The 25141-nt window shown below is 44.5% G+C and overlaps 1 protein-coding gene across 2 annotated transcripts in view; it reads right to left on the reverse strand.

The window, feature by feature from the left end:
* Nedd9 (neural precursor cell expressed, developmentally down-regulated 9) overlaps nt 1-25141 on the reverse strand; it is a 104407-nt gene that overhangs the window by 15333 nt on the left and 63933 nt on the right. For both annotated transcript variants that reach the window (XM_046453451.2, XM_046453452.2), the window contains exon 2: nt 12853-13299. In XM_046453451.2, the coding sequence (XP_046309407.1) occupies nt 12853-13299 (447 nt within the window). The remainder of the gene's footprint in view (nt 1-12852; nt 13300-25141) is intronic.

Consider the following 25141-nt stretch of genomic DNA (forward strand, 5'->3'; position numbering starts at 1 on the left):
GAAGCAATAAATGACAAGAGACTTTGGTCCTTGATCACCATCCATAGATCTACTTGGGTTATTATTTTACAAGGCTCATATTCATGCCACCATTGTCACAATTATTAGCATCAAAGTTCAAGATATGCCAGTGGAAAATCCCAGGGGAAAATGTGTTGGGAGATAATAACATTTACCCAGGAGGAAGATGGTGAGGCTCACACTCACACTGTTGAAATTCTCATCAGATGAAGCCTTTCCAGGGGAAAACCACAATCTGTCAACGGGATCTCACCAAGAAGCTGGACACAGACCATCACTCTGGAATGTGTAGAAGCAAAGCATTTTCTCTCAAGACAACTTTTGGTCACATGGAGTCACTTGTGCCAGGGTCTCAGCAAGTCCACTTAGGGGTACGTCTTCTTCAGGCATCCACTTCACCTCCCCAGTGCAGAGCTGGCTGGGTGCCTGGGATCCGGGCAGCACAGCAGAGGCAGAGGCCATGAGGTTAGGAAAACTTGAGCTTCTAGGCTGCAGCTGCCAGCTGAATGGAGCCCTGAGGGAGACGGAACCCTAGCAGCCTTCCGCCATTCACAAAGGCAAAACTCCTCACCCCTAGGAATACTCAAGTGCCGCCATGTTTTGTTGTACTTCCTCCTGATGCAATGGCTCATCTACTCATCACAGCTTCTCATCTCTTTTCTCTAAATACTCTTCAGCTTCAACTCCTTCCCTCCTTTCACATGCTGCTAGCAGCCAGAAGGAAGAACAAATTAGTGGACACTAAAAATATTGGTCTCACAGAACTAGAGAGTAGTGGCGACCATAGGCTGGGAAGGGTTGAGGGGCAGGCTGGGAGGATACAGAGAGGATGGTTAATGGGTACCAGGGTGCAGCTGGATGGGAAGGATAATTTCTAATGTTCCATAGCACAGTAGGATAACTATGGTTGACAACTAATTGTGAATTTTTTTTTTTCTTTTTTGGTGCCAAGATTGAACCCAGGGGCTCTCAACCACTGAGCCATATCCCTTCAGCCATTTAAATTTTTAAAAAAATATATTTTGAGAGAGGGTCTCGATAAGTTGTTGAGGCTGGCTTTGAACTTGTGATCCTTCTGCCTCAGCCTCCCAAGTTGCTGGAATTACAGACGTGCACCACTATGCCCAGAAATTAACTGTATATTTAAAAATGGCCAGTAAAGACGATTTCAAATGCTCCCAGCACAAAGAAATAATAAATGTTTGAACTGATGGATATGCCAATACATTGATCTGATCAATGCATGTTGTATAAAAGAACTGAATAACACACTATACCCCATGGGTATGTACAATTTTTATGCTGGTTGGAGTAGATAAGAGATGCAGAGATGGGATGGGAGTGACACAACAGACTTCAATAGCACTGGTCATGTTCTAGTGTCTTATCATTATTGACAGTTCTACTCTATCTTTGTACATATCAAAAAATGACAAAAATCACCAAATATAATTTATAATTTGAGCATATTTTTAAAAAAATAATAAGGAATCCCACTTAGAAAAGTTCTCTTCCAATAAAATCATGGTACATAAAAATCAAAACAGGGACAACCTAACTTTTGTAACTCTTCTAATTTTGTAGCTAATCTCCACGTCCCATGAATCTCTGTGTCCAAATCTCTACAATTCAAAGCACCAAGAGGAATAGCTGGCCGTGCTCAATCCTGTCTTTGATACTAATGCCTTCATCCCAAGCCAGTGGAGCTTGCTCATGGATCCAGTAGAGCCAGAAGATGGTAGCCAGCTTTTGGAGTCTGGCCCCCTGGCCTGGTCAGGAACTGGGCAACCCAGGTGGGGCTCAAGAAATACAATGTGTAGGGCTGGGGTTGTAGCTCAGTGGTAGAGCAGTTGCCTGGCATGTGTGAGGCACTGGGTTTGATTCTCAGCACCACATATAAATAAATAAATGAAATAAAGGTTCATCGGCAACTAAATATATTTAAAAAAAAAAAAAGAAATACAATGTGTAATTGATGAAAGGTTAAAAGTGCCATGGTGCCATACTGATCACAGTATGCATTTATAACTTTGCCATTCATGGGACCCCAGATTGTCTAAATTCACAAGTATGTTTCACTGATTAACAGTCTATTTGCTTTTTCTTGGCATATGTGGAAAGTCAAATTAAGACTGCTTCCTGTCTACCTCCAACCACAGCCCTACCCCCGGCTCCCTGATTTATTTATACTATCTCTCTTTAGGTTTCGTACATTAGTAAGAATATTTAGATTTCCCAAACTGCTTATTAGAAATGCCCTTACAAAGCATTGATGGAGCCACCACAGTATTTATTAGGTTTTATAATAATTTCTTTGTCTTACATGAACTACTTGACCCTTCTCTTTAAAGAAAGCCCCAGGAAGAGAAACCATGCTCATTGCCTGCCCCGTTAGAACCAGGGATCAATTTTTAGAAACTCTTGTTACAGAGGTTTGTCTGTTTAAAATCCAAGGTGACTACTTGCTTTTCTATGTCCAGGGGAAAAGCCACATGTTGCCTCCACTGGATTTATTAATTCTCTATAAATTCTCTCTGCCCAGCTTGGGTGTAGCAGTGAGCTCATTTATTTACTTGCATAGCAACCATATAATGAAAACTGAGTCTGGCCTTAAAAATACATCCTTGGGAGCCACGTCTGTGGTTAACCCTTGCCAGTGCTGCTCTTGTGCTCTCTGAGGTTCTTTTCCCCTTTATTTTTGGGAGGCCGTTTGCTTTGCTTCAAAGACGTATTGATGCCTGGTTTTCAGCTAGAGCCGAGGCTTCTGCTAGCCACATTTAAATCCCAGCCAGCTTCTTTCCCCCAGTGAGGAAAAAGTTGCTACCGAAAGCCTGCAAGTGGAACAGGGCTCCTGGGTCACTTCCATCTTACCCAGCATTGTGTGGTGAACCACTCCATGGAAACAGTGCCCTGATTGTTAGGTCCCCAGCTGTCCCCCCTGCTGCTTTCAGGAAGTTCTTCCTGTGGCAAGTGCTAAAGCAATATTTAGTTGTGGAGTGACCAAGCACCCCAAAGCAGCTAGAAGCATTTAACGTAAAAGAACACAATGGGAAATAATGTCTGGACTCAAGGGGTTGAGGTCTCTCTCAGGACAAAGCTGAGTACAGCCCGTGACCAATGGGTACAGAAAGACCATTTTAAAAAAAACATCCTAATGGACCGAAATGTTCTTTTGAATGAAAACTAGAAAGGCACATGCATTTGGGCTCTTTGGATGTCCAATTCAATTCAACCGGACCCTGAGCACTAAATCTAGATTTTGAAATGGGCTTTAGAAAGGCGCCCACAGAATGCCCTAGGGAGGGTGTGACTGTGGAAAGGAGGTAAGAGGTGAGAATGTGGGGACCCAAACCACCGCTGGTATTGTTTCCTCCTACACAGCAGATGCACGGCTGATTGGGCACATGCTCAACGTGGCAGGACTCAGTGCCAGCTCAGAAGGGGGCTGTTGTGTCAAGAGGCCCAGAGCTGCAAAGGGCCTCTGCCAAGTCCTAGAGGATTAAATGGGGGAACTGGCAGAAATCAGTAAGTTCCAGGACAGCATGCTTTCTTAGCTCTTGATAACAAAGTGGGGAAAGGAGTTCTTCACTAGCAACTCTCTGGACGTTTTCTTGGGCACAGCCCCCGCGGCTACTGGAGGCTGATTCTCCCGGGCTTGGCACACCCTGACCCTGCTCTTGCCGTGTTTGGGCATAGCTCTGTCATTTGAAGGACTCTGTAGTTCTCAATGGAAAAAGTAGGCTGGATCCTAAAGGAATGGTAGGAGGGTCTTGAAAAGTCTTGGGAGTCAAGTTGATTTTTTTTTATTTTATTAGAGACTCTCAAGTTCAGGTCATTTAATGAAATTTTATCAAGTGATTCTGGGACAGAATTAGATAAAGACATATGGATCATAAAATGTTAGCAAAGACCATCGGAACCCAGCATGGCTTGCCATTTTGCAGTTGAAGGAGCTGATGTGTGGGGGGTTACGCAGCCTGCTATAACAGAAGTGAATGGGACTCTCGGTTAGCTGGGTTCTCTCCTTCTTGCCCTGTGGCCACACCAGCAACACCCACTAAACATTCCCTAGACAGTCACCACTTTCTAAACTTCACAAATAAACACTCCAGAGAAAGTTACTTCCGTCTATGAGAAACACAACTTGAAAACTAGGTATTGTGATTTTGGGGGGTGCCCTTCCACAAACCAGCCTGTTCAAGGAGATCTCTCTGTATCTGATTAAATGAAGTTATCCACTTGGAGCAACTCCAAGTCATGTGAGAAGATGCTATTTCCATATGGCAGAGAAAGTAAACATAGCCAGTGTTCTCAGTTGTACCCCATTCCTGACATCCCCCAAGTGACCCACTCAGGACTTTGGAATCAGCCAGCTCTCAAACCGACCCCTGAAGCTGGGTGGCAGAAACTTCCACGTTCCTTAAGTCTACTCTCTAGATCTGAGGTGAGAACCTTGGGCAGCAACTTTAATTTCTCCTGGCCAACAGAATGCTTCTTAGTGCCCAGGATTCTGGAGAGCTGGACTTGCTAATGAAGTGTCTAAATGTGTCCTCTTAGTATAGGGCTTGGCGACTTCAACCACTCGTTGGGATGTTAAAATCATTAGCGCTGGAATCAGACAGACATGGACTCAGACATCAATCCCGCCTCCTGGGAGAGGCAGCAAGTTAACTTCAACAGGTTAACTTTCTTCTGAGACCTCAGAATCTTCCTCTGAAAAAGGAAGGCCATAATGCACCTCACCAGGCCGATGAGAGGATCAGATGATATCATGTATATAATATCCCAAACATGAAGCAAGGGCTCAGAGGCATCTCAGGGTCACACCCTATAGTCTATTTCTGAAACTATTTTGCAGAATCACACATAGACTTGAGTAACTAAAAACACCACTAAAGGTCACCCAATACATTGCTGGTAAATTTGAAAACAAAAGTGAGTTCAATATGTAACTGATTTAAGCATGACGTGCTTTAAGAAAAACCAAATATTTGACTGGCTAATGAATACCACAGGTGCACACCTGTAATCCCAGCTCACAGGTAGGTGGAGGCAGAAGGAGTGTAAATGCCGTGAAAGCCTGGGCCACTTAGCAAGACCCTGTCTCAAAATGAAAAAATATATATATAAAATAAAAAGGGCTGGGATGTAGCTCAGTGATAGAGTTCCCCAATAGAAAAAGAAAAAAAAAAGATAAAATAGAAAACGATATTATAAAAATTATTCAAATAAACCAGATGTCATGATGACATTGCTAAATGCTTCCTTGCCTCCAAAATGGGTGTATTGTGGGGCAACTTTAAAGAATGGCCTCCTCAGGTCTCTTCTGATGTTACTGGAGTCACGTCCTGTCTACGTGCGTCACACCTGGACTCTTTACCCAGGTGTGGCGTATCTCTCCAGACATTACCTTGAAAACAAGGTTAAGGGCACAACTGTTTAGAACCAAGTGCTTTCGATTTCTGACGTTTCTCTAGTTCTGCATTTTGTGCAATGCCCTCAGACAAGTCCGTTTTAAAAGAAGTGTTCAACCATTAGTAAGTCCCGGCGTTATCTTTAAGCAAGAGAAGCAGATTCTCTCTTTACTTCACAATTAAGAGCGTCAGCTGCTCAGTCAGATACAGCACTATGCGTGGTGTCTTCCTCCTTGCTCTGATAAGCTGGTCACTTGGCATTAAATCATTCAAAAAGGAATGATTTAAGCCTCTGTTTGCCTTGGTGTGGGTTGGTCAGGAGTGACTAATGCACTCTTAGAAATACGTGTTATCTGGGAGCTGTAGGACAAAGTGCAGCTGAGTTTGAAGGTTTTGGCCTTGACCAAACAAGAAGGACCTTTGTCTAGTTCTAACAAGGTGTCAGGCCTGCTCATCCCACTGGCGTGGGTGGCTTGTCTGGGAAGGGACCCTTCTCCTCTTCAGCTGAGGTCATGGTTTGCTCTTCAATGCACAAGGACGTCTAATTTTATGTAAAGATTTAAAATGCATCTTGATTCCTCAGAGAAGAAATTTTAGATGAAATTTCAGTTCTCTGCACAGCCCCCCAATCCATGTACGGAAGAAAAAGTGTATTCCAATTGGGTCTATCTGTCCATAGGGATGCACACTCCTCGAACCACAGTTGTACTTTACTGAGTTTATATGTGGAGAAACTGGAGGTGCCCTCTGCCCTGGAAGTAGTTTTTGAGCTCTGTGTGTGTATGCAGGGAACAAAAGAAAGTGAGATGAAGTCAGAGTTTATCTTCTCCGGGAGGTTTCATTTCCTCTAAATCTATTTTTCACTTGTTAGTGGACGAATCTTACTGCTTAATATATATAGCAGTTAGTTGGCTGGTATCTGAGTGTTGCTCTGGGCAACCAGATTTCACAATGCTTCCAATTTCAATAAGGGAAGTCCTTGTTCCTTAGCCAACCACCGTTTGGGTGTCTGTGTGCGCGTGTGTGTCTGTGTGTAATCTGTGATGACTCAGTGTCTAAGAAGGTACAGACATTGTAACTAATGTATTTCTGATTCTTGTATTACCTTTCAGGAATGAGCTTAGAAGACCTGGCTAACACCTTTGAATCATTTCCTGGCAACATTTGTTTGGGTCCTATTTTGGAAGGCAGGATATGCTCCTTAAAGAGGATGCCATGGAGTCCTGGCAAACCTTTACAATGCTTGAATTTTCTGAGTGTCTTCTCAAAGCAGCATTTGCCTCGGTCTAGACCACCGAACATAATAGTAGACCATTGCATTTTTTAATGGTCCCATGAGCTGCCTTGAGATCCGTGAAGTGTTCCATACATTTTAGGACCAGAAAGGAGGAAAAGAACTGCTGGGCTGTAAAGAGAAAGGTGCACAGAGGAGATGAACGCTGCGATGGGTTCTAAAGGATGCACAGGAGTTCCCAGGGAGAATAGCTGGGGTGGGTCATTCTAGGTAACCCATGCCAAATGCAAGGGAAGAGCTGAGACTCAGTAGGAAAAAACTCTTTTACTACTTTGAGTAGTTTTTCTCTTTAAGTGACTATAAAAGACTTAACCAATCTTGCTGTGTATGTAGGGGGGAAAATGCATAAAATACAGCCTCTTGGACAACCTGACCTCACATCAATTGCACTTTGCTGGTTTTCTGTGTGTAGATAGCTGTGATTGCAGAAGATGGGTGGTGACTTTCTCAAAAGCCCTTCTAGCAGGAAACCACTGTATATAATCTGAAGTCTGTCACACCATGTGATAAAGAGTTGGAGGCTGGGATGTGCGTATGTGACAGCGGGTGGGTGATAAGTCCAGAACCACCTTCCCACCTAAGCTTGCAGGTGCGCTTAAATTTAATACTATACAGTAGTTGCCTTCCTGGTTCATTCTTGTTGGCCACGGTATGCTAATACTTTGCTATATGGCTAGCCCCTGCCTTAATGTAGTTGATAAATTTAATCCCAAAGTGATCTTTAGAAGGAGGCAAAGCGAATCTAATTCCACCAGTTAGAATTAAAGCAACAGGTCCAAAGAATGATCATAGAAACACATATAATAATAACTCTCTGTGTGGATCAAGCATGAAATGGGTACACTTGGGTGGCAGTTTTACTGATTTCTGAAGCAGAAAAATGAGGTATTTTAGATCTTTGTAGGCATTTTCCTTTGGGTGCATGTGAAGACTCCAATTCAAACCGAATATCTATATTAGGTAGAATTTTTTCTTTTGAAATATTGAAAACTTTTTTCTTTTTTTGTAATCCAGCTTTTCAAATGATTGGACTCTGAGTAACTCATTTAATTTAGAATTGCCTCTGAGTTCTTGGCAATCATGATGCATATTTAGAAATTTTTGCAAAGTGACAAAAATCTAACTTACAAATTGTTTTCAAATGTAACCGAATAGTCACGAACCCTAAATATAACAACTAACGAGGCTGACATGATGCTGTTTCCTGGACGTTTGTCTAAATGTTTACTAATTTCTACTTTGTAGTTCTTGCATTTCATATTTTTGGAGACAAAACTTCGTTTTATTTACTCATTATTATTATTAGTCTTTTTATTTTGTTTAAATCAGTTCTTAAACATCCTTGTAGGTCCTGGGCACTCTGCCCACAAGGTCTAATGGATAAAACAGCCCTGCTCACAAAACCCAGGGTGAAAAAGACCAATGAAATTAAGTAAAGGCGTCAGTGTATATGGTTTTCGGATACCTTTGGGAGTTTTTTTTACCACTCCCCCTCCACAGAATGCTTGCACAACTACATGCTCAAAGGACACGATACATATGCTAGCAACTATGTGTATGTTCAGTACATGCAAAGAAACAGATTGACATAGTTCAAGAAAAACTCTGGGAAAAGAAAGAAACACAAGGAGGGGGACTCATTTTTAGACCCCTGCTATGCTCAGCACTGTGCCTGGGGATTTCTGGGTATCATTCCATCCACTTCTCACAACTGCCCCTTGAGATAAACACAATTATGCCCATTTTACAGATAAAGGAACCAACACTGAGGGAAGGTCTGTGACCTGTCAAGGGATACACAGCCAAGAAGAAACACAACCAGGAGTGGGGATTCACCCTGAAACCCACGCTCCTCCTCAACACTCATGCTCCCTGTGTCTCATGAAAGGTGGGATGACAGGACTTCCTCTCTCAGCCTCAATGCTGATTTAATGAGTGATGAATGTCAGTGAATGGGGTTGGGATGCAGGAGGGTGGGTAGAACCCGGGGTTTCCCACAGACAGAGAAGGGAGAGGAGGCAGGATTCACTGTCTTTTTTTTTTTTTTAAATTCAGTGATTCATTGGTAGTAAAAACTGTGGTGGGCAAAACTTCTGAAGCCCACAGTTTATGGTGACATTGAGGGAATTTTGAACTATGGAAAGTCCCCAAAACTCAATCATGTTGGGACCTATCCAAGCCCCTGCATCCTCCCTTTATAGTGTTTCTCAAAGTGTAGTCCTGGCCCACCCCACCCCAGAACTATGCAAGGAGCTCAGTCAAGTGCAGATTCCAGGGCCCCCACCTAGACCCACTGCATGACGCTCTCTGAGAGAAAGGGCCTGGGAATCTGCACTTTAACTCACCTCCCCCACCTCCCTGGGTGAGTCTCTGTTCACTAAAGTTTTAAAGTGATGTTTGTGTGATTCAAAACAATATGCCAACTGGGGGGGGGGGCGTGGCACACACCTGAGATCCCCGTGACTAGGGAGACTGAGGCAGGAGGATCACAAGTTCAAAGCCAGCCTCAGCAACTCAGCAAGGCCCTGAGTAACTTAGTGAAACCCTGGCTTCAAAATAAAAAATAAAAAGGACTGGGGATGTAGCTCAGTGGCAAAGTGCCCCTGGTTTCAATCCCTAGCACAAAGGAAAACAAACAAACAAACAAACAAACAATAACAAGAAGATTCCACTGTGTTCTCATCTTCTTGCTGAATGACTCTTAGGGAGCACAGCTTAAGCCATCAGGAACGTCTAGTTCTAGGTTTATTACCATGTCCCAAATGCAAAACTAGAAAGAAAAAAAAAAATGAGCCTGTGAGCAAAGTAAAGGTTAAAAGGGAAAACAAGCAAATTGCTTTACTAGAGAGTCAGTAAAACTGCTGAAATGAGAACTCACACCAAGCCAAGCCAGAAAGACAAGACCAGGCCTGATCCCCGGGCAAGGAGATGACCCCTTGGGGCCTTAAGTGCAGCCACCCACTGAGAAGCTACATGGCAAGGAAGATGCTGGCAGAAGTCAAGATAGTCACTTTTACCTGGAAAAGCTGCTGAAGGTTCTCTTCTAGGAAAGGAAAGAAGGAAGGGAGGAAGGGAGGAAGAGTGAGTGGGGCGGGAGAGAGGGAAGGAGGGAGGGAGGAGTAGGAAGGAGGATGGAGTAGGAGGGGGGAGGAGAAAGAGGAAGAAAGAAGGAGGTGGAGTGGGGGTGGGAAGGAAGGAAGCAGAGGTCAGTTCACCCCTGGGTCCTGTGAGCCTTGATCTCTGGGACAGTGCGCTAGGTCATGTGTCCTAAAGACCCAAAGGCACTGAGCTGCTTCAAGGGGAGGTCAGGGTATCACAGAGGGTGCATGAAGCTATCTCCCTATTCTCTCCTGCTCTTCCTGTTCTGGCCACCATTTTACTCCAGAGCCCAAGGGCCCTGGGCTACCGCTGCGGGTACTCCCCAGGACAGCTCTGCCTGTCCCTGGAGGGCTGGCAGAGGTCCCTTGGCTAAACACAGAATGTTCCGCAGAATGTAGAATTAACAGAACAGAACAGCACGGGGAGGGACTGCCTGAGAGCCACCCCAGTCCTGTGGCCCCTGGACATCCACCCAAGGGAACGTGAGTCACAGCCTTTGGCCTCAGAGAGGACTAGCGCCCTGGAGAAAATCATGCACAGTCACAGCGTGCACAACAAGAAGTCGGAGGTGTCGGACTACTCTGACTTGGAACTCAAAAGGTTGAGTCTAAAAAGGAAAACACGTCACCTTCCTGCCAAGATAAACTGTGATGAAAGCTAGGACCCTCCACCTTTCAGCCCAGCACTTCCTGTCCCGGCCACCCCCCATCTGCCCTGCACCAGCCCAGGCTTGCTATTTTTAAGGTGCAAGCAACCAAGACTAAGAGAAGCTATTTATTTATAGTCACACCTTTCAACTGTTCTTTTTCCCCCAGAGAAAGAGGGGTGGGGGGAGAGGGAGAGCAAGCAGGTCTGGCTTTCCCTTTGCATCCAAAATCGCCGGGGCAAGAAGGACTTTGAAAGGTCAAGACTCCAACTATCGCCCCCGCCAGAGATTGATGTCCTGGGGAATGCTAAGTCGGAAGGCTGTTCCTGGCTTCTTCAAGAATTCCTCCTCCTAGACGCACACTCGGATCACATGCGCTTGAGAAGTGTTTTGTTAGAACATATTTTTTTGTATCAAAAAAGTGCTTAGAAAATGCGTCAGTGGTCTTGTTATTTAGCCGAGGTGCAGAATGAATTTAACACAATCATGCTATGTGCCTGTATAAATACACCACTGTGAATTCCACCTTGATGTGTAAAGCACCAATCAAAAATAAAGAAATGAGCGAAGGAAAGGAAGATCAGTAGAGAATAGGGAGAGGGTGGAGGGGCGGGTAAGGAGGGAACTGGGGATTGATAGGGAATAAATAAAAACCCATGCCTGTATGATTCTGTCAAAATGAACCCAATTATTATATACAACTCTATCCTCTAATTAAAAGAATGTTATATGGATGAAAAATAATAAAGGAATTCAACAATAAATCTCCCCTCCCCCATTTTTTCAACTAAAGTTTCTAGAGCCATGCAAGTAGATATTCCCTAATTTACATGGGTTTGGAAGTTCAGCCTTTGTACTAGATTTGTTTGAGGGAGGGCCCATCTATAACATCTGTATTTAGTTTTCTAAGAGCCAATCGGCTCGTTCTGCCACCTAACTTCATTATCCCTCTTGTAATTTGGAGATATTTTCTTGTCCTATTAAATCAGTCCATTCTTTATACCAAACCTCAAAGAACCCACTGGAATTTGCAAGTTAATGGAAGGGAAGCTCCGTCCCTTGTAATGCACACCAACCCATCAGCCTGGTTTGGGCTGTTGTCACCAAAAGCCCACTGACGTTCATCTTCATAGCACATGTACCCACCCTGCATTATTGTGTTTTACTGTGTCCCTCACTACAGTGTAGACACCACGAAGCCTTCTTCACCCCTTGGTTCATCACAAGCATCAAAAATATACCAAATGTTCACCATTCGTCTTCAGTTAACACGTTTCTATTTATTGCAAATTGTTGTAGTATTCCAGATTATAAGGGTGACGAAAAGCTCTCCACCTGCTATGGTTTGGGTGTGGTCTGAGTGTCCCCCAAGGGTCTACTGTGATTAAAGGCTTGATTTCTAGTGTGTGAAGTGATGGAAACCTTGGGAGGGGCCTACCAGGAGGTCCTCAGCCTTTGGAGGTGTGTCCTCTGAAGGACTGTGGGACCCCAGTCTCTCTCTCTCTTTAGCTTCCTGTTTGGTGACATAAACTCTTCCACACATAGCTTCTTGAGCCATGATGTGGCTGTCGCTGAGAGGGCCCTCACCAGATCTCGGCCAATGCCAGTGTCATGCCCTTGATCCTCCCAAACTGCAAGCTCAATAAATGTTTTCTCTTTATAAAGTTAGCTGCCTCTGATATTTAGTTATAGTGATGGCATGCTGATTAATGTATCATCCCTTTCTTTTCTTTTTTTAAACTTGATGTCTTCAGAAATATCTAAGCTCCACTCTTTTTACTCCCTGGCATTATTAACAGGAATAACTTCAAGGATGTAGGGATGGCTTCTTTCCAAATCCACTAGTACCTGTGTATTTTAAATGAGTCCAGCTTTAGTCCCTAAAGAATAAGTTAGTGCTGTGATCTACTCCTGGCTTTTTCTCTGTTTCTACTTCCCTGGTGGGTTCTCTGTCCAGTCAAGCCAGTGGGCTTATGATCTAGCTTTTGGTCAAGGAAGAATCACTACTGGATCACAAGATTTGGTGCTTTGTGTCCCTCAAGGAAGAAAAGATAAAATGGGAGACTATTTGAGCAGAGAATCCAGGATCCAGAAGCAGTTCTATCGGAAAGATGGAGAAAAGCAATTCTGTGATCCAGGACGACCCAGGAACTTAGAATGGCTGTGGACCAAGACCATTTGGCCCATGATAGTTGAAGAAAATTCTGTTGACGGATGAATGGTGAAATGAGGCAAAAATAAAATAAATCAAGGATGTCTGAGTTGGGGCATATTGACTCTTGGGTAGTTTTCACTTATTATTTTTGGAACATTTCTGTTGCCCCAGATGCAATGGGAAAAGAAAGTGAGTAGGGACAAAATTCTAGTTAGTCACTTACCTTTTTACTTAAGTGGGGGCCGTTGGTGCTCCCGATGCTTCTCTGTCCTGAAGGTGGTACTTGATACACGTCTTGTTCTTGGGTGCCATGCCCCGTGGGTACTTGGTAAATTCCCTGGTTCTGGTGGGAAGGTGGCACCTGGTAAATAGTGTCCCGAGATGCCGCCTGTGAATTGGGCACCTGGTAGAGTTTCTGTTGGGCAAAGCTCTGGTGCGTAGGTCCAGACATGGGCTGGTCGTGACTGGGCGGGGCGTCCTGCACAGGACCGATCAGAAGCTTCACCCGGTTGCCAGGGACGATGCCTTGCCGTCCGTGTAGGGAGCACAGCCACCATCCTTCTAGTCCCCCGGTATTCTGCTCTATGACAGTCAGGATGTCCCCCTTGCGAAAGGCCAGCTCCTCAGCACACTCTGGGACATTGTCATATAAGGCCCTTGCCATGAGATTCTAGGAAGAAAAAAAAAAAGGGAAATCACTTTAGTGTGTTCAATCCGTCTCTTTTATACCGACAGCCCATGCTCTCAGGGAGACGCACACTTCCTGGAAAAAGAGAAGAAGAAATCTGAACAAGAGCCTGTAAGGAGAAAAACAGATGGGCAGACATAAGACAGATACACACACTGTGTCTGCCACCAATGACATCAGACTACCTCCTCCGAAAAGCTCGAGACACCGGGAGAGATCTTTCCTCTACTTGTAGATGTTGTGCCAAGGAATTATGAGTAGCCCTGTCGAAGAGTCAGAGAATGGTTCTCTAAGCAAAATGGTCTTCTTCCTTTCTAAAATAAGCTCAAGGGCGGGGTGGGGGGGGAAACCTACTCCTAGATGGACCACAATGGACATCTCTCAATTTTTAAAATATATACATTGGAGGAATAAAGTCAAAGAAAATCCTACATAACACACACTACACACGGCATGGCATCTATATTCAGTGTTGCAATGTAAAGAGAAGTACTTTCATAAGTGCCTTGACAAGGCTCCAAAAGATCATCCCCTGAGATGCTCGAGAGGACTTGGATATGGGGAGACTCTGCAGGCAGGACAGAGAGACGTGCCAGGATAATGAAGCACAGAGGGATGTGCAGCAGTAGTCTCTATCTCTGGCTTTGACAGCCGGAGCGACAAGGAATTTATTCACACGTAGGCAGAAGCCAAGATCATTCGATCTTCTGCTCATACCTCTCCTGAATTCCTTGTCTTGCCACTTTATCACCTACTTCTTGGATCTCGCCCTTCACATCTGAGAGCTATGCCTTCCCCTTTCGTGGGTCTTTGTATGAAGGCCAGTCTGGCTCGCCCAGGGCTAAGCAGCCAGCCAAAGCAGGCGGTGGGCAGGCAGTGGGCAGGCAGCGTAAGCTGACTGACATTCCTGGAAGCCTTTCAAAGGCTCTGACGATCTCATTCCTTGGCGTTAGTCACGTTTCCCAGCACGCTGGCAGCCGTGACTGCGTGCCTGTCCCCTTCCAGGCGTGCGGAGAAGTTGGGGAACATTGTAAATTCATCGCAGGCACTCAGAAAATTAAAAGTGATCCCTAGTGCTTCGTTAAATTGTTTGGATGCACTTAATGTCACTGTGGTGGGGATCCTTTATGGAAGAAAGGACTGCTGATGGGCTGGGGCATTCTTGCAACTGGCTTTCACAATGTATTTGTGGAATTCGGGGCTGTGTTTTGTACTTTTGTCCCCTTTTCTAAAAATGTGGACTTGATCCTTCAGCTTTGGGCTTTTCATTTCTTTAAAACAGACGTACGTTAATCGTCTTCCCCGTACTGTGCCTGTAAGCTCAGGTCTTGCATACGGGCTTCTTTGCTGTGGAGCGGCCCTGGATTTGAGGGACCTGTCTGGTCAGTGGTTGGAAGGGATCCAATGCTACTACCGTCAGCCAAGCTCCTTTTAGCCAGCACAACTACTTAAGGAAGGGAGATAAAGCCACAGATGTCAGTCCCCAGGAGGCTCTGTGGTGGTCTTCAAGGAGAGGACTGAAATCCTTATGCTTTTCGAGAGCCAGGAATCCTGTGATCTAGACAGATGAGTTTTAAGGGAATTTCAAGGGAAACCGAAGAGTCTGTGTTTCAGATGAAAGTTGTACTTGGTATGTATTCCAGGAAACCCTGGGTTCCTTCTAACAATGAGAAGTTCATATACAAAAAGATAAAATCAGGTCATATTCTATCCAAGTTTGTGGAACCATCCAAGAATATGTCATAATTATAAAATCTACCCTTTTTTTCTCTCTCTTTTCATCTTTAGGGTGTTTTATAATGAAAAAGAAAAGTCATCAGGTTACAGAGGACAAGAAGTTGATCCTTTGTACCAAATGATCTCGGGGAAGTGACTCCGCCAGTTAGGCTGTGATGACAGAGCCAGGAGGGAGCTGACCACTTACTTGGTCTCAGTCCCTTTCTCCTGGGTCCATTCAACCTTTGGGAATGGCTAAAAGAAGTCCCCAGATGAAATCAGGAGTAATAGAGCTGGGGCCAGTTGATCGCTGTAGGATTACAGAAGAGAAACAGAAGACAGCGGAAAGGCAGAGTCCCACAGAACTAATGAGCATAATCAGCAGGAGACTCACAGTAGAGTTGGGTCATTTCCAACTCCATGGAACACCCTGAGGCACCAAGGAGAACACCAGACTGTGCTTGATTAGAGGCAGATAGAAACCCCTTGTGAGCATTGGGTCTAGATGCTGTTTCCTATCCCTATCCTTCCCTCCACCTGGTGAGCAGCATGCTCAGGTTTCAACAGGACATGGAGAGTCAGTCCTGGGGGAGCTTTAGAGCCCCCTACTCTGTGCTAAGCTGGGCACGGTGGGTGAGTTCCCCTGACCTATGACTTCCCTCCAGTTTTCCCCCTGCCTACAGAGATTAGGGTTTAGAGCTGTTGATGTCAGGGGCCCAGCACCATCCTGACACCTGTCCATATGCTGACAGACATCCTCAGCCCTGGCTGAGCAGGAGTGGGAACAGTTTAACCCCTGTGCAAGCTTTAGAGAGCACATGTCTGTACCCAGCCACTCTCCAGCACAACAGGTGACAGCTGTGGAGACCTTAGAGACCACAGGGCCCGACATTTCTACTTCACAGGTGAAGACACAGGTCTGGGGAGCCAGCTCATCATTTGCCTGAGGTCACACTTTGGTGTCAGAAATGGAAATAGAACTGGAGTCTAGAAGGCTAAGCTGTCTTAGTTGTGACTCGGTGTCTTAGCTGGGCTCAATTGCATTACTGATTCATCAAATCATTATTGATCTAATAGAGGGTTCTGAAAATGGCCAATTCTTTTCATGCCTATAGAATAAATGGATTCCTGGTTTGGGGATTCTGACTGTGTTTCTTGGGCTAATTAAACCTCTTATTTATGTCTTGGTCATAGGTAGTGCCCATCTCATGGGTTTACTGTGAGGATTTTTTGGGGGGCAGGGGTACTGGGGATTGAAGCCAGGGCTGGGTGCTTTACTACTGAGCCACCTACCCAGCCCATTTTATTTTATTTTTTAAAATTTTGAGACAGGGTCTTGCTAAGTTGCTTAGGGCCTCACTCTGTTGCTGAGGCTGGCCTCAAACTTGTAATCCTTCTGCCTCAGCCTCCTGAGGCTGGGGATCATGGGCATAGGCCACTGTACTTTGGCCTCAGGAACCTTACTTTACCTCCTCTCAGTTCTCAATCAAAGGTTAGTCCTATCTAAGGGAGATATGTTATATATAAAATATAAGGAGGTGCAAGAAGTTAATGATTTTCCAAGTCACCTGGTAAGAAGGTCTTAGGACTGGGATAAGGATCCTGACCTCCTGCCTCTAGGTCCTGACTTGGACAGTTTATATATATATATATATAAAAAATATCTCCCTTAGATAGGACTATATTTCTCTTATTCCCCATTACATTTTGGAAGAACTATATCTCAAAGCAACATTTCTCTGAATTTATAGGGGAGTCACCTCTCCTGGTATATTTCTCTACAAATGGTAATAATGAAACCATGGGGTACCTTCAAAAGACCCTTGAAGACAAAATAATAATAGTAAAAATCCTAAAATGATCTTACTTGATAAAATATGGATAAATGTCACCAGATCCCAGCAGAATACAATACATCATTAGAAAGGAGGGAAAGCCACGTGTAAAGAGCTTGGTTTTTATGCGCTGTATTTGGTGTTGGAGCAAGAGTTCAGCACAAAGACAGAAGCCAGATTAAATTCAGCCAGAACACCCCTGATCAGATGTCATTCAAAAGTGACAGACTCCTAAGACGGTCAACCAAGGGTTAATTCTTCCAGCAAGGAGAACTGGAGGGATCCTTTTTTTTTTTTTTAGAGCAAAGATGTGATGTAAAGATGTGATTGCTTGAGCCCAGAGAGTCAGAAGCTGATTATCTGATCATCTTAGAAAAACCCCAAAAAGGCGGTTGGTTTGTCTGTTCAAGAGCTACCCCCATCTCCTTGGATGTTTATCTCCAGGGGAGGCAAGGTCAACACAGAAACAAATCGAGGAGAGATAAGACAGCCCGAGTAACTCTACACCCGGCTGGAGGGACGCCTCCAGAGACTGGCAGAAGCGGCCATTGCTGGGCGAAGCACCAAGACAGTTATGGCAGCGCACAGAGCCTGAAAGCTCCCACAGCGGGGGTCCAGCTGTTTCTCTTGACAAACGAGAAGGGGGAGGTGCAAGAAGTTAATGATTTTCCAAGTCACCTGGCAAGAAGGTCTTAGGACTGGCATAAGGAGCCCGACCTCCTGCCTCTAGGTCCTGAACTTGGACAGTATGAAATAAAGCCAGTGCTCGTGCTTCAAAAGCTGGGGCTCTTACCCTGACTGGGACTGCCATTTAGGGTCCCAAACACCATTTGAAGGAAGCCTACTTGTAGTGGCCTCTGGCAAGGATCCCAACTACGATCCTTCTTGACACTCATGTGCCTTCCATGATGTCGCCTCCTGATTCTTCCTCCTCTCTTGACCACTCACCTCCACTCTTCCACCCCCCCCCAATCTCTTAGGTTGTCATGCTCCAAAGGGTTCCCTGGTTCTGAAATGAAATCTTCTCTATGGGATGGCATCTGAGCACACAGATTAATGCCCTAGGCCCAATTTTCTAATGAGCATCTTCATCTCTAACTCATCAAGTACAAAACCCCTTTTTCTCCTGCTTGACCTCTCTGAGGAGACAGCATGCACCCACCTGCTGAAGGTAGAAGCCCAAGGGTTGCAGAGTCTCTTCACAACCTGGAAGCCAATCAGCAGGCCCTGTGTCCCACCTCCCCACCTCTCCTAGTTCAGGTCCTCAGCGACTCTCTAATTCTTTTTCTGGAAGTTCAGGAAATTGCTTCCCACCTGGTTCTCCTGCATGTAACTCCTTTCTGCCTTAAAACCCAGAGTAGTTATCTTTCCAAAACCCAGCTGATTCCCTTCCATTTCTCTATCTTTTTACAGGATAGCTTGTGTCATCCCCCTTCAAGGCTGTGAACCCCTGAAGTTCAGGGGTGCTAATTCCTTTTGCATTTCCAGAACTTCGGCCCTCTATCTGAAACCAAATGCATAATCATTCAACGTTTGCTCAATTGAAATCCATTTTCTGGCCTCTGATATCCTGTTTCTCCACAGGAAGGGCAAAAATCGCTTTTTTAGAGAATTCAGCAAGACATTTGGTTCAAAATTCTCAGATGGAACTGTTGGAAGGAAGACGAACCAAGCAGAAAGACAAATGGTATATCCAAGTCACTCAGGCCTGACAGCCAGAGAATATGGGAGACAGCAAGCAGGAAGGTGCCTGCCCCTCCCTATTTAAACAGGACAATGACGCAGATGGGAGCCTGACCCCCCTGAACCTGGTGTTCGCAACTACTGAGCAAACAGGAAGGCCAAGAGGAACTGACCATCCCAGTGAGATGAAAATACAATGATCTCTTTAAAGAGTCTTTTCTCCCTGTAGCGTAGCAATCTGCATCTGGGGGTAGGTGACAGAGCACCATTCAAACACTTTGCCAGAATGTCTGGGTTCTGCTGTCCCTGGTTCCCAAGCTGTGTCTGAGGAGGGGGAAGAAAATGCTTTGCAACTGGCCACAACTGCCAGTACCAAGCGCTCAGGTCACATGACAGCTTCTCCCCCTCGGCTCCCCAAACCCTCCCTGCCTGTCCCAGTCCCCACTGCTATCAAAATGTCAAGAAAGCTTATTGCCAGGGAAATTATCTGCTTGTCCCAATATAGAGAGGTGTGACGTGTAATTTCCATGACCATTCATACTGCTCTTTGAAGAGAAATGAGACAATGGCTGGTGTGTCACTAAGACCGATAGCATCATCAATGGCTGGCTTCCTCTTATTATTTTTTACTTCATTCTATATTTATGCAGGAGATCTTGCCAAAGCCTCTGGGCTGCCACATTCTTCACAACACGATTTTCCTGCACACCCCCTCTCCCCCTCCCCCCCCCCACCCGCCTGAATTTCAGCCCTGGACTATGGTGGACTCACATGCGTGCGCCACAGGCACACAGAGGACAGACCCTGAGAAACTGACCCGCTAAAGGAAATGGCCATTGTCAAGGAAATCAGTCCTAAAGGAAGCTGCTGGGGGATGAACACCATCCAGGTCAGCCTCAGGGCACGCTGACAGGAGAAAGAAAGGCTCTTGGGCTTTTGTGGGACCTGACAAAAATCAGCTTTAGCTGGAGGACCAGGAGATCATTTGGGCTATATTCCTCCTCTCACTCCCTACCTCTAGGAGAGAAGGGGATGTGGGCTTTCCCTCAAAGAAGGAAACAGCCATTCTTAGAACACAGGATATCTGTAAGTGTCAGGATTTTGATTCTTGCAATACTTGGTTTACAGCTAGGTTCTGGAATGTTGAATTTTGGGGGGTTGTATCCTCTCGATGTTCCTAAGTAGCAGACAAGAAACTTTCAAGTACAGGGATTAGAAGACAGAATATGATACAACCTGCATGTTTTCCGGGAATAGCCGTCACCTGCATTTTGACATACTTTCCAGGGGATGATCTGAATGAGCACACAGACAGGCAACAGCAGGCTCCTGCCAGGTCCCATGAGTTGTACTTCTGACTCTGGTGAGGTGTGATCCACATTTCCCACAAAAGAGTCCTCTGGCACCTGGACTGAGTTTCAACCAATGATTTTTTATTTTCAGGAAAATGGTTGCAGAGTTTAGATGATGATCTTGGACCCTCTCTGAATCTTCATGTTATTCACTCTGCCCCACACACTCAAGTTTTCTTAGATTCCCCAGCTTTGTGAACCTTCGTCACAACATTATGTTTTGAGCATTTCCTAGTGGGAGGTGCTTAAGACAGGTGATATTAGACCTCTGCCTTCCAAAGGTACCCTTTGACACGGCATGAGACACCATGAATAATCTCTGCACTGTGGGGCAGCTCCCTGTGTGCGGTTGTGCATGGACTCCTGGGTTCAGGAATCTTAACATTCTTCCACTCGGACCTATTCCTATTTGGGGAGGAATCGCCTAGAACCCAGCATTATTGTGATAGCTCATATACCAAAGTGACATCACTTCTTGAGACCTGGTGGAAAGATTCAATGCTCATTGTAAATTTGAATATTTGAATCTCTGAAAGAAATTTCAGTCTGAGCAGATTGAGTAATATAATATGAATGAACAGCATAGCTGTGAGATTAGAAAGTGTTTCCTCAAATGGCTCTTCTCTTTCCCTGACTTTTAAGGCCTCAAGTTGGCAGGTAGGTGTGCAACTTCACAGCTAACTTTATTTCCTAACGCGTGGTGGAGGATTGATCCTTAAGCAAAATAAATTAGCTTCTCTTCACAAATCTGATGATCATAAGTTTTACATATATATGTGTGTGTGTGTGTGTGTGTATGTGTGTGTGTGTGTGTGTGTGTGTATAGTTTAATTCTCTACTCATCTGTGGTCTTTGAGATTTACCTAAGCAGTTTCCAAGGATCTTAAAGAAGATGGAAGAGCACCTAGGTTTCTATGGGTATTAGAACTAGTTGACCAGAACTGACTAGAGTAGAATTTTAGAACAAGAAGAGACCATTCTAACCCTGTCTCTTTGTTTTGCAGCCTAAAGGGTCTTAGATTAGATTAGCAGCAGAGCCAGAGATAGCATCTGGTTCCCCTTCTCATCTCGGGTTTTTCTCCTCCTGGGCCAGAATGCCCTTCCTAAGACTCTTTTCCATCTTGGAATTTAGCACTGTTGCTCTTAAGCCTTGGAATTTATAAGCATTTGTCCCAGGTTGCCTGGTTTTGATAACTTTCAGTATAGTATATTGGCAAAGGATCAAAAACACGGGGCAGGCACAAACTCTTTTCAGGGTTTTGTCCCCAGATAAATCTGACAGGCGCCACATAATGATGAAGGCCTGACACTCTGACACCCACTCACCCAAAAGATAGGCTTTATTAACAATAAAACAACCACCTGGATCCCAGCCAACGTTACAGTGCTGGCACCAGATCACATCTATCTGCCTGTCTAGACAAATCCCTCTAACAAACAGGTACTTGGGGAAGAGAAATGAAAATTAAGTTATAAAGGAGTAGGAGACTCCGATCTACTCTGTTATGGTATATTTCCAAAAATGATATCACTTCTCCAAAGTCAAAATTCACAAGTTATGACATCTAATAAAGTTATCTGAAAAAAGGAAAAGATCTTTCTATTCTCACATTCCATGTGCTCTTCCCACACGGACGCAGGCAGCCCCACCCGTGCCAACACGTGCACCTATTGGCAAGCGTTGTCTGTCTCCCAGGATTCAGCTGGTGAGACTGGGATACTACCTTTGATGGAAGGGTTTTAGATGTCACCCGACCTGGGTTTGATGCCTGATTGCTAATATCCACCCACCCTGTGAGGTCCTCAAAGAGTTTTAAAACATGGATTCACACTCTTGGCTGAGGGGTGTGTATGTCACATTCTGTCAGCATTACTGCTGCTGAGCTATCTCGAGGAAAAACCTTTAGAAGTTGTAGCTTCTCAGCAGAGAGGAGAGATGGCAGCGGCAAATGGAGCAGAAGAAAACCTCAGAGTGGAATTGTTCAGTGGGTAGGTGTACGGACAAGCTCCTGCTTGTTATATGTCAGCTTAGGCGAACAAAATAGCTTTCTTAAGAGCTAGTTCTAGATGCATGTTCCAAGATTAGATGTATATGCAGAAAGAGAAGCCAGAGGAAGACTTTGAGAACGTGTTACCTCAGAAATGGTTTGCGGGTTTTACACTTGGCCTTGGAAAGATCTTGTGCTTCTTAGTATTTTGTGGTATTCACATGGACACATTAGGGCTAAGCCTGAAAGAGGAAGTTGCTTTTTGCTTGAGATCTGTTACCTTAAGTTCAACCTCAATCATAATAAAAATCTATGCTTCCATCACATAAAACCTGTAGGGCAATTATTTCTTTTAAGCAGAAGAAAGTAGGAGAAATTAGAACAGTGGTTGTCAGCCCATAGAGGGGGTTTTGAACCACAAGGGGACAAAATGTTTGGAGACGTGGTTTAGATGTCGCAGTGTGACTGTGTGTGTGTGGATGGTTGGGGCATCTAATGAAGAGACCCCTGGGATGCTGTTAAACATCCTATGGTGCACATGACAGCACCCCTCTTCACCTCTCCTCAAAGAATTATACAGTCCTAAATGTCAATTGTGTTGAGGCTGAGAAACCCCGGATGGGGAGATGGGCCCTGGACTGAATTAGGAGAATCTGGTTTCAGTCCTCACATTGCAAGACCAGTGGCAATGAAATGCCTGCCTTTTGCACCTCTGTTTCCCCATCTGCAAAGTGGGGATACTAAACATGTTCCTTATAAAATATCACAAGGAATCATGAAGTCATACAGGTGAAACACTCTGATTTCTTCAGAAGAAAGAGTCTCCATAGAATCAGAGCACAGTTATTATTCCTGCATTCTGATGAGCTCATGAAAAGGTGTCTTAATAACCATATTCCTCCCCCTCAAAAAAAAAATAATAATTCCTCCGGGAAAAAAAAAAACAAACCAGAAATGATCTCATCATAATTGCACCTGCCACACCAAAAGGCAGACACAGTTCAGAGAAACAAAATTCCTTCCCTTCAGCGATGAACTAAGCTGCGTCTGTAATTAAGATCTTAATAAGGGAGGCAGAAGGCTTGAGCTGGACGCTGCGGGCTATGAGCAGGGAGTCACCTCGCCAGGTTTACAACAAGAACAACTGAAATACAATCCCCTTCAGCACCTCGAACTCTCAGGTGTTCCAAACGAGTCCATATTTCAAAATGTGCTTGTTTTCATTTCTAAAGATGTCTATTTTTCTAAAGGAAAAATGAAAGGAGAAACTTAGTGTTCACAAATAAATGTTATTTATGACTCTCTACTAAGAATTCACCTAAATCTACTTTTTTTTTTTTTTTTAAATACCCTTAGATAGTTTCCTGCAAAAGGCTGTCATAAGGGAGATGGGATAATGCCTTTGGTGGTTGATTGATCTCTGGAGCAGCTTATGTGGACCATCTATGGAGTGACCATGTGTTCCTGAACTTTCTATGACGATCCCCAGTTTCAAATATCCTTTCCACTGTCAAGCCATATGTCCCACTGATTGGTTTGTAAAACATGGATACTTTCCCAAAGAAATTACATATGCTCTAAACAAAGACCAAGGATAGACATGCAAGTAGGTTTCTTGCTTGTGGATTTGCCTTGGTTGAATTTAGGATTTGAGAGAAAGTAAGACAGGTAGTGGTAAGAGTCTGTGATTCGGGCAATGAATGTGTCTTCTGATTGACAAGATGATCTTTATAAGGAAATGAGATATATGTCCAGGGCCTGTGGGCCTCTGGGAGGTCGTCAGGAAGTCCTGCTTTATAGTTAATGGGGTTATGAAGAGAAATAAGATTTGGGGGCTGTACTTCCATTTAAAGGCTCATCACATTGAGCTCTGAGCAAAGAGGATCTGAGATTCAAAGACCACTCCAGGAAGAGAGGGCTTTACGTTTTTGCTGTTGCTGTGCATTCATTGGTGCAATAATATGGCAATACTTCTGATCCACAACTAGGAATGAGAACAGTGAAAATACTTGACAGATGATTGACATATCCTGACATTAAAGACGATGAACTCCAAGAAGGCTCCAGTGTCTATACGTCCATGCAACTGCCATTCCCTGTATGCTGACTTCGCACGTTATGATTATTTGGGGAGGGGGTGGTTGTAATGGGGGCAGAGAAACCCAGCTCATCATCAGTGGAGCACAGAGCCCCGGGGATGGAAAAGTGCAGAGGAGCTGGGAGTTTCAGCCACATTACCTGTGGGCTGAGGCGCTCAATTGAGGCAAACAAGCCAACAACCATGAATCAATGAGATTAAGGCTCACTCATAAGAGAGAGCATACAGTGTTTACTTTAACAAAAAGAAATTAGGAAAAATATTTGTGACACATCATACTTTCTACATCCATATTGCCTTAATACATGGAAAGGAGGTCGGACTCAATTAAACCTTTTATGTGTTTTAGTTACTGCAACTTACCATTGAACTCCACAGACAACTCCCTACTCACAAGAGTACAGAAAGGAATTAAAGTTAATTTCAAATGTAGCTAGCACAAATTTTTGTGGTTTGCAATGCTTGCACTTTTACATATTCATGGCGGCTCCATGTTTTCTTTTTCTGGTGAACATAAACATCAACATGTCACGTAAGGAACATTTTTGGTAACATCTTATAACTATTACCTTGACGTATTAGAAATAGCAGTAGCATTTGAATTTGCAAGACCGAGAAGATTTGCCAAGAAATGTGACACCTCTAAATTACTGCACCCAACCTTTGAATAAGGATCTCGAACCACCTACTGAGACACCATTTAAACACCATTAATGGCTGTGGGGAAAGGGGCTGTTTTTCTTTCTTTCTTTTCTTTTTCTTTTTTTAAATCAACTTGGATTCAGTAGTCCATGGTGGGATCCAGGCATACATACTGGAAAAATTTTTAACTGGCAATTTTAGTATCTCATGGTCAGCTACCCCGACTCTTTGCCTCAGCCACGAGAAGGTGCTGTCACACAGCGTCACCATCCATGCGTTTTGGGGTGCCAATTCCACCTGCATCACATGATATGCCTTGATCCATCTAGATTGCCTGTTTACTAAAGTACCTTCTGAAAAATTCACCCTTTCCAGCTCCCCAAAGGGTAAGGGTCACCAATAAGGCCACTGATCTTAAAATGGAGATTCCTCAGGAGGAGTCTGCAGCCAGGCTGCGGTGTTCCCCCAGCCAGGCGGGTCCTCGTTAGCCAGTAAGAATCACCACAGGGA

Source organism: Marmota monax, unplaced genomic scaffold (genome assembly GCF_021218885.2).
Source record: "Marmota monax isolate L192 unplaced genomic scaffold, Marmota_monax_Labrador192_F-V1.1 WCK01_AAM20220418_F8-fsc00029, whole genome shotgun sequence".
In the NCBI taxonomy this organism is placed as follows: domain Eukaryota; kingdom Metazoa; phylum Chordata; class Mammalia; order Rodentia; family Sciuridae; genus Marmota; species Marmota monax.